The following is a 12,739-nucleotide window of genomic DNA, read 5'->3' on the forward strand; positions in this document are numbered from 1 at the left end:
AAATTTAAAAAGGGAAATGGATAGGTTAAAGTTTGGTGGCAGGAGGAACAAGACTTTTGGTCAGGTGAATACAGGGTTATAAATACAAAATCAAATAGGGGTAATAAAGGAGTAGGTTTAATAATGAATAAAAAAAATAGTAGTGCGGGTAAGCTATTACAAACAGCATAGTGAAGGCAATACTGTGGCCAAGATAGACACGAAGCCCACGCCTACTACAGTAGTACAAGTTAATATGCCAACTAGCTCTGCAGATGATGGAGAAATTGATGAAATGTATGATGAGATAAAAGAAATTATTCAGGTAGTGAAGGGAGACGAAAATTTAATAGTCATAGGCGACTGCAATTCGACAGTAGGAAAATGAAGAGAAGGAAATATAGTAGGTGAATATGGACTGGGGCTAAGAAATGAAAGAGGAAGCCATCTGGTAGAATTTTGCACAGAGCATAACTTAATCATAGTTAACACTTGGTTCAGGAATCATGAAAGAAGGTTGTGTACATGGAAGAACCCTGGAGATACTAGAAGGTTTCAGATAGATTATATAATGGTAAGACAGAGATTTAGGAACCAGGTTTTAAATTGTAAGACAATTCCAGGAGCAGATGTGGACTCTGACCACAATCTATTGGTTATGAACTGTAGATTAAAACTGAAGAAACAGCAAAAAGGTGGGAATCTAAGGAGATGGGACCTGGATAAACTGAAAGAACCAGAGGTTGTACAGAGTTTCAGGGAGAGCATAAGCTAACAATTGACAGGAATAGCGGAAAGAAGTACAGTAGAAGAAGAACGGGTAGCTCTGAGGGATGAAGTAGTGAAGGCTGCAGAGGATCAAGTAGGTAAAAAGACGAGGGCTAGTAGAAATCTCTGGGTAACAGAAGAGATACTGAATTTAATTGATGAAAGGAGAAAATACAAAAATGCCGTAACTGAAGCAGGCAAAAAGGAATACAAACATCGCAAAAATGAGATCGACAGGAAGTGCAAAATGGTTAAGCAGGGATGGTTAGAGGGCAAATGTAAGGATGTAGAGGCTTATCTCTCGAGGGGTAAGATAGATACTGCCTACAGGAAAATTAAAGAGACCTTTGGAGAAAAGAGAGCCACTTGTATGAATATCAAGAGCTCAGATGGAAACCCAGTTCTAAGCAAAGAAGGGAAAGCAGAAAGGTGGAAGGAGTATATAGAGGGTCTATACAGGGGCGATGTTCTTGACGACAATATTATGGAAATGGAAGAGGATGTAGATGAAGATGAAATGGGAAATATGATACTGCATGAAGAGTTTGACAGAGCACTGAAGGACCTAAGTCAAAACAAAGCCCAAGGAGTAGACAACATTCCATTAGAACTACTGACAGCCTTGGGAGAGCCAGTCCTGACAAAACTCTACCATCTGGTGAGCAAGATGTATGAGACAGGCAAAATTCCCTCAGACTTCAAGAAGAATATAATAATTCCAATTCCAAATAAAGCAGGTGTTGACAGATGTAAAAATTACGAACTATCAGTTTAATAAGTCACGGCTGCAAAATACTAACGTGAATTCTTTACAGACGAATGGAAAAACTGGTAGAAGCCGACCTCGGGGAAGATCAGTTTGGATTCCGTAGAAATGTTGGAACACATGAGGCAATACTGACCCTACGACTTATCTTAGAAAATAGATTAAGGAAAGGCAAACCTACGATTCTAGCAATTTTAGACTTAGAGAAAGCTTTTGACAATGTTGACTGGAATACTCTCTTTCAAATTCTTAAGGTGTCAGGGGTAAAATACAAGGAGCAAAAGGCTATTTACCATTTGTTCAGGAAGCAGATGGCAGTTATAAGAGTCGAGGGGCATGAAAGGGAAGCTGTGGTTGGGAAGGGAGTGAGACAGGGTTGTAGCCTCTCCCCAATGCTATTCAATCTGTATATTGAGCAAGCAGTAAAGGAAACAAAAGAAAAATTCGGAGTAGGTATTAAAATCCATGGAGAAGAAATAAAAACTTTGAGGGTCACCAATGACATTGTAATTCTGTCAGGGACAGTAAAGGACTTGGATGAGCTGTTGAACAGAATGAACAGTGTCTTGAAAGGAGGGTATAAGATGAACATCAACAAAAGCAAAACAAGGATAATGGAATGTAGTCGAATTAAGTCGGGTGATGCTGAGGGAATTAGATTAGGAAATGAGATGCTTAAAGTAGTAAAGGAGCAAAATAACTGATGATGGTCAAAGTAGAGAGGATATAAAATGTAGACTGGCAATGGCGAGGAAAGTGTTTCTGATGAAGAGAAATTTGTTAACATCGAATATTGATTTAAGTGTCAGGAAGTCGTTTCTGAAAGTATTTGTATGGAGTGTAGCCATGTATGGAAGTGAAACATGGACGATAAATAGTTTGGACAAGAAGAGAATAGAAGCTTTCAAAATGTGGTGCTACATAAGAATGCTGAAGATTATATGGGTAGATCACATAACTAATGAGGAGGTATTGAATAGAATTGGGGAGAAGATGAGTTTGTGGCACAACTTGACTAGAAGAAGGGATCGGTTGGTAGGACATGTTCTGAGGCATCAAGGGATCACCAATTTAGTACTGGAGGGCAGCGTGGAGGGTAAAAATCGTAGAGGGAGACCAAGAGATGAATACACTAAGCAGATTCAGAAGGATGTAGGCTGCAGTGAGTACTGGGAGATGAAGAAGCTTGGACAGGATAGAGTAGCATGGAGAGCTGCATCAAACCAGTCTCAGGACTGAAGACCACAACAACAACAACAACAACAACAACAACACACAATTTAACAAAACCTGATGTTGTAATATCACAGAATGGGCATATGATTAACGAAACTGAACAGTTCAAATTTCTAGGTGTTCAGATAGATAGTAAACTGTCGTGGAAAGCCCACATTCAGGATCTTGTTCAAAGACTTAATGCTGTCATTTTTACTATTCGAACGATATCTGAAGTGAGTGATCATTCGACACGAAAATTAATCTACTTTGCTTATTTTCATTCGCTTATGTCGTATGGTATTATATTTTGGGGTAACTCTTCCCATTCTAAAAGGTTATTTTTGGCTCAGAAACTGGCAGTTTGGGCAATAAGTGGTGCAAGTTCACGAACCTCTTGTCGACCCCTGTTCACGAGCCTGGGTATTTTAACATTGGCCTCTCAATGTATATATTCCTTTCTGTCATTTCTTGTTAACAATATTAGCTCATTCCAAAGAATAAGCAGGTTTCACTCAGTTAATAATCAACAGAAGTCAAATCTGCATTTGAACTGAACTTCCTTAACTCTTGTGCAGAAAGGTGTGCAGTATACTGCTGCTTCCATTTTCGACAAGCTACCACTAGAATTCAAAAATCTTACTAGTAATTCACATGCTTTCAAATCAAAACTGAAAAGATTCTTCATTGGTCACTCCTCATATTCTGTTGAGGAGTTCCTTGAAAAAGTAAGCTGAGTCTTGTTGAATTGTTGACTGTGTTTACTTAAATTTATGGCTTGATGTTTTTCGGGTTCATAAACATTTTATTTTTATCCGTTATTACTTTTATGTTGTAATTTCATGTACTGACACGTTCCATGACCTTGGAGATTTGCTCCTCAATTAGGTCCTACGGAACTTGACAAATAAATAAATAAATAAATAAACTGTCCAGGGGCATGACCCAGAACTCGCCCAACTCTGGCAGGATGCAGCCTCCAACCTCTGTCTCCAAAGCACACTAGTTCCCAGCTCTGACAGCAGTACCTGCTGTGCTGTACACACCAGCTCACCGCACTCCTTCCTATCCGCTGCCTTCCGCACGGCCGCATTCGAGAGATAGCAGGACCTGGCTCACCCTGCCAAATGCATGTGTCTACCACTCTAGTAATGCAGTGCTTCATGTGGCCAGGTATTCAAAGAGACTGCAGGATCTGGGACAGCACCTGCCTCGCCGGTCAGTGTGCCAAGGTCAAGAGCCATGTACATGCCCCCCACCACGGCTTTCCCAGACAGTAGACATTGCTTCCCATGTCCATGTGGACATCGTTGGCCCCCTAATTTCATCTGACGGCTGTTGCTACCTTCTCACCACAGTGAACAGCTTCACCTGCTGGCCTGAGGCAACACCAATACCCAACACTGTCACTGCCATTATAGTAGCCGCCTCCGTCTCCATGTGGATTGCCCACTTCAGCTGCCCACGCCACATCGCTATGGACCATGAACGCAAATTTACATCGGCCCTTTTTTGTGCGCTGACAGATCTGTGTGGGTCTGACGTGCACTTGACATCGAGCTACCACTTGGCTGCATTACACCTTGATCGCTGCCCTTAGCTGCCACAACAACAGGTGGACCGCTGTCATGCCGCTGGTACTTCTTGGTCTCTGCATCGCTCACAAGGCCGACATAAAGATGTCAGCCACCAAACTTGTTTACAGCCAGCTGTCCACCATCCCAGGCGGCTTTCCATCTGATTGTTTGACACTCATATAGATGGTTCTCTTTCCTCCAGAAGTTTCTTTAATTTTCTTGTAGGTGGCATTTATCTTTCCTCTAGTGATGTATGCTTCTAAATGTTACACTGGTCTCCTTGCCATTCATGCTTCACCATTTTGCACTTTCTATCTACCTCACTTTTTAGGCCTTTGATTTCCCTTTCGCTTGTTTTCATCTTCATCTACATGATTACTCTGCTATTCACAATAAAGTGCCTGGCAGAGGGTTCAATGAACCACCTTCAAGCTATCTCTCTACCGTTCCACTCTCGAACGGTGCACGGGAAAAACGAGCGCTTATATTTTTCTGTGCGAGCCCTGATTTCTCTTATTTTATCTTGATGATCATTTCTCCCTATGCAGGTGTGTGCCAACAGAATGTTTATGCACTTGGAGGAGGAAACTGGTTATTGAAATTTCATGAGAAGATCCCATCGCAGTGAAAAACACCTTTGTTTTAATGATTGCCACTTCAATTCACATATCATGTCTGCGGTACTATCTCCCCTACTTCGCGATAATACAAAACGAGCTGCCCTTCTTTGCACTTTTTTGATGTCATCCGTCAGTCCCATCTGATGCGGATCCCACACCACACAGCAATACTCCAGAATAGGGTGCACAAGTGTGGTGTAAGCAGTCTCTTCAGTAGACCTGTTGCACCTGTTTTATGCAGGGTTTTCTACTAGCCTCTGCCTTTTTACCCACTCGATCCTCTGCTGGTGTCACTATTACATCTCTTGAAGCTGTATTCCTTTCCCCTGTTCTAGTCAACCGTTGCCTTATGCTACCTCTGAAACTCTCCATAACCTTTGCTTCTTTCAGTTTATCCAGATCCCATCACCTTAAATTGCTACCTTTTTTGAAGACTCTTCAGTTTTAACCTACAGTTCATAACCAATAAATTGTGATCAGAGTCCAAATTTGCTCCTGAAAATGTCTTACAGTTTAAAATCTGGTTGCTAAATCTCTGTCTTACCATTATATAATAAATCTGGAACCTTCCAGTGTCTCCTGGTCTCTTCCACATACACAATCTTCTTTCATAATTCTTAAACCACACATTAGCTAATTCTAATAACAGGTTTATTATGATTGTGAAAATTATCAGTATCTCAGGACACTTATTATGAACATAATCTTCACCTTCAAAATTTGAGTTTTTCTCTAACATTTCAGAAGTAGTTTACCATTATAAATGTTTTCTGCAGGTAAGTTTCAACCTACCATGAGCCGATTTTCCTGGTATAGGTACAAGTACTGTACAACTCACTGTATGAACCCATTTTCCCAGTAATCCTGCTGTTAATGTAGACCAACCAGAAAACAGCTACATGTGCACAAACAACTTTCAGTCAGAGGAGGGAGAAACGGAACAGTGTTTGTAAACATGAAGAACACTTCAATCGTATGTTATCCCCCCCCCCCCTCCGAGGTAGTTACATGCCAATGCTCCAAGATGTCTGATTTTATGAGTCTACAGTGAAGTTTCACAAATATAATTAAAAACAGTGCTTCTGTACAATGAACAGCTCCTTCTCCAAAAGAGTCTGATCTCTCAGGAAACCTACTGCAGTAATAACACAAGAACAAGATGAAATTGGAAAAGAAATATTTCACAGAATTTTTGAAATGCTAGTGGAGAAACAACTCGTGGTACAAGACGAACTAATTGCCCACCAAGAGATCGATGAATGAGATGTGTTTGAAGAAACTGAAGAAGATACTTGATCTTCATCAGATGATTATGTGGCTGAAGAGAAGCAGTCAAAAACAGACAGTGATTACGTTCCTCAGTATTACAAGATTAGGGTTGTAAAACAAGATGGAAGAAGGCATGAACAACTTAAAACAATTGATTCAAGGACCTATGATTGTTTCATAGAAGCTTGAGAATTTACTCAAGCCCTCATACCACAACACATCAAGGATTTTGTTAATACCACTAATCAAACAGGTATTACACATAAAGGTACCCGATTCATTTACATCAATTGTAATACTATTTTTATACACCATATGATGTTAATTTGTGAACGTTTGTTTCAGGGTGCCAATAGAAAATGAAATGAGCGTGTGGTATTGTTGGCCGGGAGGCCCCATTCAGAGAAGTTCGGCCGCCAAGTGAAAGTCTTATTATTTCAGGCGACGCTATATTGGGTGACTTGCGTGCCAGTGATGAGGATGAAGTGATGGTGAGGACAACACAACACACAGTCCACAAGTGGAGAAAATCTCCAACCTGGCCAGGAATCAAACTTGGGTCCGCTGAAAGGGAGGCAAGCACATCACCACTTGGCTAAGGAGATGGACAGGTTGCCAATATCAACTAACTTATGATCAAACTCTCACCGAATGTGGAACAAAGGTGGTTCTTATGCAGCGAAAGGATTTGCACAAGGTGAAACATTCACACACTGCACAATATGCTGTCGCCTTATCTGGAAAATTACTACCAATGGTCTTCGTTTGCTTCCAAGAGCCGGCCAATTTGGACCAAGGCCTTTTATGGCCTTGTTCCAGCTGGTGAGTATGCACACAAATACAAAAACGTTATGTTAAATCTTCAAAGTACAGCAAACTCACAACAGTACTATACAAGAAATTTCTAATAGACGTCTTGAAGCAATATGCGAGAGAAAAACAATTTCTTTAGTTCCTCGATTCATGGGGAGGTCAAATGAACCCTGTTTTGTATGACAAAATTTTTCGAGATAGAGAGGGTCTGCTAACATACAGTATTAAAGTAATTCCTCCAAAATGTACTCCGTTGGTGCAGCCCTGCGACATTTATTTTTACAGGCAGGTAAAAAACCTTACAAAGTGACTAAAACATTGCTCATACATAATCTAAAACAATAGAGAGATAGCTTCAAGAGAAGCCTGCACAGAAATTCAAACAATCGATCAAACAATTTGTTGATATGATCAGATATGCATGGTATGCTGCAAAACTGTGTGATGGCCAAGAACAGTTTACGAACATAAAACATTGAAAACAACCATGCTCATGCAAAACCTTGGCATTCATTACATTTGCTGTATGGCACAATAAATATTCTTTTACATGTCTCTAAAATCAGTATCGTCCTGATCGCGCAATGCTCCACATGTGTAACAAATGTAGTTACAATGATGTAATAAAGAGATTACACTGATTTGATTCAAAATGGTCATGTATCCTTTATTATTTCAACTGTCCTAACAATAATATTTTGATTTCCTATTTTTCATGATAAATATTATGCAATGATTCAATACTGATAATCTGGACAGTCAGAGTATATACATCATTGGAATTATGTCGAATTAAAAAAATCACCAGTACTACGATTTGATTCAGAGAACTTGTACTTATGAAACTAAGCACTTAATCACTTGGCTGCGGATTCCTTGCCTGTTAGAGACCACAAAATAGTATATTTATGCATGCCTAAAACTTTCAAAGCTGATTTTCTCGAAAAAGAGTTGAGAGTTGCACCTTCCGGTTTACTTAAGTCACAGTCCTTGCCATGATTTACACACCAGGTCAATATGTATTATATCGGTGAGGGCAAGTACATATGGTCCACTTGTCAGTGTTCATGACATAATAATTCTTGAACTACGTAAGATGCAATGGTTTATTTGTATAGGTAAATTCAGTGGCATAGGTACATACTGTTTGCGAAATATGTTGCAAGTAGACTTAGTAGCAAAGAAATGATGAACTTAAACATCACACATGATGCGGCTGTTTTTCATGCATCTCAGTGTTTAGGGCAGCATATCTACTTAGCTATGCATCATACCAGTGGCGTAGCGTGGTTGTAAAGGTTGGGGAGACCCTACATTTATTATAGGGAGACAAAATAGTACAATAAACAATAATTTAAAGAATGAAACAAAATGCACCAAATAAAATAACAACAACAACTACTATTACTACTACTACCACCACTAATAATAATAATAATAATAATAATAATAACTTGTTCAAGAAATGAAGACAAATTTGTAGAACTCCAGCAGCAAGAGAAGAAGCACTCATATTTTCTTGTACACAAGTGCAATGCGCCTGTCTTTTCTTTCCACAAATGAGTCTATAACTCTGTCTAAAAAGATCTGGTCACTGGATAGCTCTCCAAGTTGTGTCTTTTCTATTGCTAACGTGCTCAAACACAACAGCCGGGTGTTGGGCATTGAATTCCTTAAATAATTCTTCACTCTTTTAAGAGCACTCATGCTTCATTCACTGGTTGCTGTAGTTGCAGGTAGGGTCACAACCAATTGCAGGAACTTCGTTGTTTCTTCAAAACAGAGTCTAAATCATTGTTGACAATGTACTTTAAGAGCATTCTCTGAGATAAATGTTTTTTCACATCACCGTATATGTTACGCAGTGCATTTTCAAGTTGTTCTTGTTTGAAAAAAAGGGTACTGTTCTATTAACTGAAGCAGTTTCAACTTTGGGAATTCTTTTTGATAGTTCAGGAAACACTTTTTGTTCAAAAGTTCACAAATTGAATTTAGGGAAACTCTTGAAATCTTCTTTTCATCTGAACAATTTGCAAATCCAGTACCTCGTAAGTTAGTGCCCTGAGAGATGTCTTTTGACTGTCATGGAATGATAAGTTGCCATTCAAACACAAACTGCATTTAATGCATTCATCAACGAATGTTTCCGTTCCCAATTGTCGTAAGTTTCTCAAAACAGTTCTTATTTCGTCGTGGCAAACATTTATACTGACAGATTTTGACTGAAGAACATTGAAGAAATGAACAACATAAACAAAGCACCCTCGGTAGAAACAAAGCAAGTAGACAAACATACGATCATCCATCCGTCGTTTCATTCTCACAACACAGCTCAAAGATTCTGGGTCCCACTGAGAGTCTGTATCATCAATTGTATAATTAAAAACACTATATTGCTCTGAGAAATGACTAGATATTGTTGAAACTGCCCTGGAATGAAAGTTCCAGCGAGTGTTGCTTGCATGTGGCATTTTAAATCCTTTCTCAGTTAGCAATACAGTTCATTTTGATGATTTGCTGAAAAACTAATGGAATGCAGTAAAATCACTTACAAACATGCGTACTTGTCTTATGTGTCTGGAGGCATGTAACAGTACTAAATTCAGTTGGTGTGCGTAACAATGAATAAACAGCGCATAGGGACAGAACTGCTTCAGCAATTGTTGTAGTCCTCTTTCTCTGCCCGCCATTACTGAAGCGCCACCATATGTTTGACTAACCACTTTTGTTTCCACATTCCATTCTTTCAATAGTGCATGAATAATGTTTGACAAAGCTACAGCAGTTTTATCTCCAGCAACATCGTACAATCCAACGAATCTTTCCTCAATTTTGTCTGCAATACAGTATCTGAATATTATACTCATTTGACTCTTGCATGACACGTCTAATATTTCATCAGCTTGAATCGAAATGAAATTGCAGTTCTGAATTTCAGATCTTATTCCTCATTAACTGCCAGAGTTATCATTTCTATTACATCATTCTGTATATCTGGAGAAGTTCCTTTAAAGGTTGAAGATGACGACAGATGGTCTTGGATTAACTGCTCTCCTTGAGCTAGTAAATCCAACAATTCCAGATAGTTACCCTTGTAGCTGGAGGATTCATCTTCTCTATGGCCGCGAAAGGCCAGTTCTTGTTTACAAAAAAATACAATTGCCTGAATAATACAAGCCAATACTCTCCTGTTGGATGCAACTTGTTCATTGTATTTTATTGCTGTCAGACGAGCGGCTTCAGAAAGGGCGTGCTCAATTTTACTTTTGCCCAATAACTGAAATGATTCTTTGTTCTGCAGGTGACGCTTTGATATCTGATGCTTTGGTGCTTTCCTGTCAAAGTTCTTTATTGTACAAATGCCCTCATTGCACCATTCCTTTTCGCCACCAAACAGTACCAAATGAAAGTGCTGGCAGGTCGACAGACACACAAACAAACACAAACATACACACAAAATTCAAGCTTTCGCAACAAACTGTTGCCTCATAAGGAAAGAGGGAAGGAGAGGGAAAGACAAAAGGATATATATATATATATATATATATATATATATATATATATATATATATATATATATCTCCAAGTATACTTTTCATACCAGGCTGTCTGACAAGTGCGTTTTTGTTTGGCTTCACTTAAAACTACACTCAGTATAGGAGTAGGTCGTTTGTCCTTCAATTCGCACTTTTTTTCATACGGTACGTTAATGTAGAAAAAGGCGTTTTTAATAAAAATTCTATAAGGTGTTCAGTTGCTTGCTCACTCATGTTCGCGACACAACAAAAATGTGCACTAAAATCACACAAGAATGACTATGAACACAAACCGCGTGGCTGTTCACTTCCATGTTAAAAGCCAGCATAGAAGCGGCAGAGACTAGTCTCGATACCTGCTAGCAAGTGCAGCGCACTGGCCTTCGTGGAAGAGGGGAAGTGGTGGGGGCACAGGTGCACACACTGCCAGGTAAGGGAAGGGAGGCACAGACTGAGAGCAGTCAAGTCTCAAGCAGGCAAATACACCAATACTCAAGATGCGGTGTGGGCTACAAGACTGATTTCTTCGCACATTTAGAGCTCTTCACAGATAGTTATTTTTGTTATGAATTACTATTGCATCTTTTTTAAGCACGAATACAGGGGAGACTAAGTCTCAAAGTCTCCCCTCACGTTACGCCACTGCATCATACAATGATATAATTTTGTAGGTACATAAACTGCCGTATATGAACACTGTCTGCAAAATGTGTTGCAAATGGAAGTAGTAGGAAAGACGTAATAAACTTAAACATAATGCACAATGCAGCCAAATTTCAGGCATCCCAGAGTTTATATCTCCTGAACTATGTGTGGTTCTGTGAAATAGTATTGTAGGTGCATTTAGCAGCATATGTGGGTACTGTCTGCAAAATTTATAAATTTAACTGCCATGTGCAATGCAGCAGTTTCTTGCACGTCTCACTGTTTATGATACCATATCTCCTGAACTATGACAGGGAGGTGGATCTTACCCCCAAAGCAATAGTTTCCTCACAATAATGGATATGAATACCAATTTTGGTTGAAACTGGTCCAGTGGTTTAAAAGGAGATGTGGGAAACACACACACATCTCTAGATACATTACTACTCACATTTTTGTAATATGATTCTCTTTCTCACTGGATCATTCAAATTAAATAACTTCATTACTGAGAACAGTTTTCACATTTCAAAGATGTGGGGAGATGCCAGAAACAAGATGTAGTTTGGATTCTATGTTAACCTGTAGGGACTAGCAAGTCACCAAAATGGCATCTAATTTGATTGAAGACTTGTAAAAGGCCATTGAGCTACATGAAATAATAATAATAATAATAATAATAACAATAACAATTATAATTGTTATTATTATTATTATTATTATTATGTCTGTTTATTACAGTTCTATAATACTTTATAGTATCAAATGCACAAACAATTTCCACCAAATGTGGCAGAGAGCAGTCTGATGCCGACAGTTACCATCTATAAAATTATGTGCCTAAGTAGAGTATGCTGGGCTCCAAAAGTGTTTTACGTCATATGCTCATGACAAGCAATATATATTATTTACAGGCTGTTCCAATGTTAATCTACTTTGAAAGTTACTGCAGTATTATTCTCACAATAAAGGTGATTTAATGACATTATCCACCTACAGGGCCAAGAAGTAGACAGAATCAACAAAAGATAAGTACCAAGTCAGCATCATTATACTGCTAACACACATCAATATAACACAAGTAATTACTGCACTCTAACGAACACAAAGGACATTATTCAAATGTAGAGCAATATCTTCATAAAACCTACCGAGACGTGAGAATAAGTTCTTTGCAACTGATAACAAAGACTGACACTGTAGTTTCAGGCGTTTTTCTTCTTCATATGCCAGAGCATTCAAGACGGTCCCAATGCAGTACCTGTCGACAATTGTTGCTTCAGAATTCATTTATTTCAGAAAAAGCTTGCTTAGTAATATAATACCATATAATTATAGGTTCTTGCATATGATGGAAGCTATTTTTCCTGGACAGAAATAACACTAAAATACGAGATCTATTTGGACACACACACACACACACACACACACACACACACAGAGAGAGAGAGAGAGAGAGAGAGAGAGAGAGAGAGAGAATGCAAACAAAAACAAATGTGTCAAGGTATTTTTAGTTATGAACTAACATGGTGTCGGTTATGAGCTATTACT

General features: G+C 38.9%; 1 protein-coding gene across 1 annotated transcript in view; it reads right to left on the minus strand.

Annotated features, from left to right (window-relative positions):
- LOC124802876 (cGMP-dependent 3',5'-cyclic phosphodiesterase-like) overlaps positions 1 to 12,739 on the minus strand; it is a 267,877-nt gene that overhangs the window by 200,656 nt on the left and 54,482 nt on the right. Inside the window, exon 4 of the mRNA XM_047263921.1 lies at positions 12,340 to 12,449. Coding sequence (XP_047119877.1) covers positions 12,340 to 12,449 — 110 coding nt within the window. The remainder of the gene's footprint in view (positions 1 to 12,339; positions 12,450 to 12,739) is intronic.

The sequence above is a fragment of the Schistocerca piceifrons genome, chromosome 6, assembly GCF_021461385.2.
Source record: "Schistocerca piceifrons isolate TAMUIC-IGC-003096 chromosome 6, iqSchPice1.1, whole genome shotgun sequence".
Classification (NCBI taxonomy): Eukaryota; Metazoa; Arthropoda; class Insecta; order Orthoptera; family Acrididae; genus Schistocerca; species Schistocerca piceifrons.